At 39.9% G+C, this 3,793-nt stretch overlaps 1 protein-coding gene across 1 annotated transcript; it reads right to left on the bottom strand.

Annotated features, from left to right (window-relative positions):
- Nucleotides 1–531: 531 nt before the first annotated feature.
- si:ch1073-44g3.1 (uncharacterized protein LOC797133 homolog) lies at nucleotides 532–3,344 on the bottom strand. Its single transcript, XM_058407636.1, has 2 exons — nucleotides 3,099–3,344; nucleotides 532–2,237 (listed from the first exon to the last, which is right to left on the bottom strand). Exons 1-2 carry the CDS (start codon nucleotides 3,101–3,103, stop codon nucleotides 1,631–1,633), a joined length of 612 nt encoding a protein of 203 aa, XP_058263619.1. The 5' UTR covers nucleotides 3,104–3,344; the 3' UTR covers nucleotides 532–1,630.
- Nucleotides 3,345–3,793: the final 449 nt, after the last annotated feature.

Here is a 3,793-nt window from a genome sequence, read left to right as displayed (position 1 = left end):
ATTTCAAAATTTGGGAATACTGGGCAAAGGTATTGGGTATTAAGTATTCCAAAATTTAGGAATACTGGGCAAAAGTATTGGGTATTAAGTATTCCAAAATTTGGGAATACTGATCAAAGATATCAGATATTAAGTATTCCAAAATTTGTAAATAATGGGCAAAAGTATTGGGTATTAAGTATTCCAAAATTTGGGAATACTGATCAAAGATATCGGGTATTAAGTATTTCAAAATTTGGGAATATTGGGCAAAGGTATTGGGTATTAAGTATTCCAAAATGTTGGAATATTGGGCAAAAATATTGGGTATTACGTATTCCAAAATTTGGGAATACTGGGCAAAAGTACTGGGTATTAAGTATTCCAAAATTTAGGAATACTGGGCATAAGTATTGGGTATTAAGTATTCCAAAATTTAGGAATACTGGGCAAAAGTATTGGGTATTAAGTATTCCAAAATTTGGGAATACTGGGCACTTCTGTAAAACCATAAGGTTTAAAAATCAGAAGAATCAGTTTCCATGCATGCAGCCTTGCTTAAGTGATATTTGTTTATTGTTTTTTAGCAGACTGGATGCTAATTGCTTACACAACACTAAACAAAAGATTGAACCATGGCATTCCAGATTTTGGATAAACATGAATATTTTTGTATGGAACAGGAACACTACAGGATATACTAAGCTATCAACTCACAGTCACATTTACAAAAGAGATTTTTGTAAAGCATTACAATGATTCGTTTTTCTCATCTCACCACAAACAAACAAACAAAAAAAAAGAAAAGGAAAGAGTAAAGTCAAATATTCTTCGAAAAGGTCACTCGACACTACTGCAAAAAAGGGCACCACGTTTTTCATAAATACAAATAAAAGATAGAGTTCATACCGAAGACGATACAGGCAAAGCACAAATTACATAACACGTTAGAAAAGAAGGATAAATATGCACGTGATATTGATTCATTAACATTTCGGGTGCGGAATGAAATCGGATGTTGCTACAGAACGGTGAAGACTCAAGCAAGTCACATTATCAAAAGTTAGGTAACAAGATTAAAAACAACACAAAAGTGATTATTATTATTATTTTTTTTTACTATACATATGCTTGAGTGAATACTATTGGCCCAAAAAAATGTCTAATATAATACATACTGTGTTATTTGTTTCACAAGACTACTATCATGCACATCTGTACAGCTGGATAATATATGTTTAAAGGAGCAATAAGCAGCAGTATTTGGGATTTGCTCGTCACTCTCTCTTGGACGGGACGTCAAAAGGAAATGGTCTTCGTCTGTGTCTGCCACGAGCCTTGCCGTTAAAGAGTGAACAATCTAAACACAACACTCCACAAATTCATTTTCTTTAAAGGTTTCATTACATTTGCATTCTAATGAAATCTACTTATTGCTCCTTTAGGAGTGTGAGAGAATGATAATGCTCTTTGGATAGAGATAACACGAAAATGATCATGACAATGTAACACTTTCACATACATAATAAGTGTATTAAGCCTAGGTATCAAAATTTGCCTTTCTGCCTCGCAAGAGTCCTGCCTCAGTGCAAACGTCTCTCTGTGGATTTACACGCCGTCATCCTTTCCTAATAAATACAAAAGCCTGCTCTCATTCGCTAGTGTTTTTCTCTTTAACCGTGGCTTCGCAAAGCGCCCGTTTCTGCATCAGCGTGTAAGGGAACGGTGCTCCGTTGCAGGCGCTATAGTCCAGTTTGTTGAGTTTGGCCAACGTTTTGATGCTGCCCGGGGGCCTTCCGGGACTGACCTTGTAGCCGGCGGCTTTGGTTGTCCCTAGCGGCCGCCCTGGGCTTGTTTTGAACCCAGCTGCCCTCGTGGTACCAGGCGGCCTTCCTGTGCTTGTCCGATACCCAGCGGACTTGGTGGTACCCGCAGGTCTACCGCGTTTTCCCGTCTTCCCAAGTCCTTTCTTCTTCTTGGAGCCTTCAGGTGCCTCGGCAGCCCTCATGCGCACGGCCTGAGGCAGAAAGTCGCTCGCAGAGTCCTGCATCTGGCATGACATAGGCTTGATCATGCTCTGAGGCAAAGGAGGCAAGTTAGGTATGGGCAGCTGGAGCGGCGGAGGCGGGCCGGACGGGTAGAATTTGCCTGACTGTGAGGCACACAACTCGAAATGGCTACTCGAGTGCTGTCCATCTTCGGCTAGGCCGCCCAAGCCGTAGTCGTTGTTGTTGCTAGCTACTTGATGCATCATTTTTCTGTGAAAATAGATTCAGAACAGGGTCGTTAGCTGGGACACGTGGCATGGAGACCGTTAGTGTGTATGAAATAGTCACATCGTTATCCCATATGATCAGAATATGCAATTGTGGCACATTTTTTGCGTCTTTAACGTGAGCGTGTGAAATAATGCACTGCTATGTGAATAGAAAACACTCAGGGATGTACCTAGAACTTTTACCTGCATGGCTGCATTCAGAGTACCTTTAAACATCTCAAAAACCTAATTAAATGTACATGTTTTTAGGTACACTACATTCACATTACTGTTTAAAAAGATACACACTAGACAAACGGTCCAAGAGACGTATTCTCAAGGTTACCAGACTTAAAAACAAAAAAAGACAATACGGTTTATTGTGCTTTTTCTGAGTGTTAAATACTTCCGTGCTAACTAGTACGTCAAGTCGCCATGGCGACGTCCAACCTCGCGCACTTCCATACTAAACAGTATGTAGAAACAGAACGGTTGTCATGGCTAGTTAAAAAATAATAAATAAAGGCACAGCGTACTAGCGTACTAAATAGTGTCCATGGCAAGTACGGCGCTGTACAGGTAGCGTACGATTTTCGCATACTACTTAGTAAGGTAGGGTAGTGCTCGAGGTTTGTATGTAGGCCTCGACTGTAGGCTCAGGCTGACAACAGACGTGCACTTGTACACAAAACGTACAAAGACCGACGAAGGAATATCCTTATCAAAAGGCATCGTGGTGTTTTCTTTTACAGCTCCATCATATCGACTGTTTCGCTTCGGGGAAAACACGTATTAAGTGTATAAAATCTGGAACAATGCGCACGAAACACGTATATGGCGACAAATAAAGCCGTTACTTTACCTCATTTGTACGCGGATCTCGGGGTGCAAAGGGTTAAATATGAAACAGATAGATCTTCCATCCTTGAAACCAAAGCATATTTCTATTTAACAAAGCCGAAACATCTAAGGAAGCCTTACGGTGCTGTCTTAATGGCGGATTGCAATTGTTATGCTTTGCTGAAGAGCTATTTTTTTTCCTGTAGCGATGAGCCTTAAATCTGTAAGGCAGCCATTTTCACTAAGAAAAAAAAAAAGTACAATATTGAAAGACGGGCTCGGCGCGCATGCGCAGACGGATGAAAGGAAATCGGACTGTAGTGTAGAGCATGTGAAATTTATACAGCTATTCTACACCTCACGGTAAAAACGCGTGACCACAGAACATCCTCTTACACATAAACACACGAGAAAAGAGCGCTGCATTTCCTGTTTAGTGGAAAAACCTTTTGGCTTTGATCCTAGGTTAGATTTGTGCTAGGTTTGTGCTTGAAAGCCTCGTCTTATATGCCTCTGCTCAAATGCACTCAACTGTAGTCATTAAAAAATAATCAAATTTTCTTAAAATGCACAAAAAAGGAAGCTATGTAATGAATAAAGCATGCAGTAAGTGATATTTTGAACACACGATGCATTCTAATGGTTTTCAGCACTACACACACACACACGTTAGTGTTAGGCAATCATTTATTTTTTTTATTTAAATTATAATTTTTA

This window comes from Hemibagrus wyckioides, linkage group LG14 (genome assembly GCF_019097595.1).
Source record: "Hemibagrus wyckioides isolate EC202008001 linkage group LG14, SWU_Hwy_1.0, whole genome shotgun sequence".
Classification (NCBI taxonomy): Eukaryota; Metazoa; Chordata; class Actinopteri; order Siluriformes; family Bagridae; genus Hemibagrus; species Hemibagrus wyckioides.
Note: the sequence above shows the minus strand (reverse complement) of the source record. Positions and strands in the feature narration are given on the sequence as shown.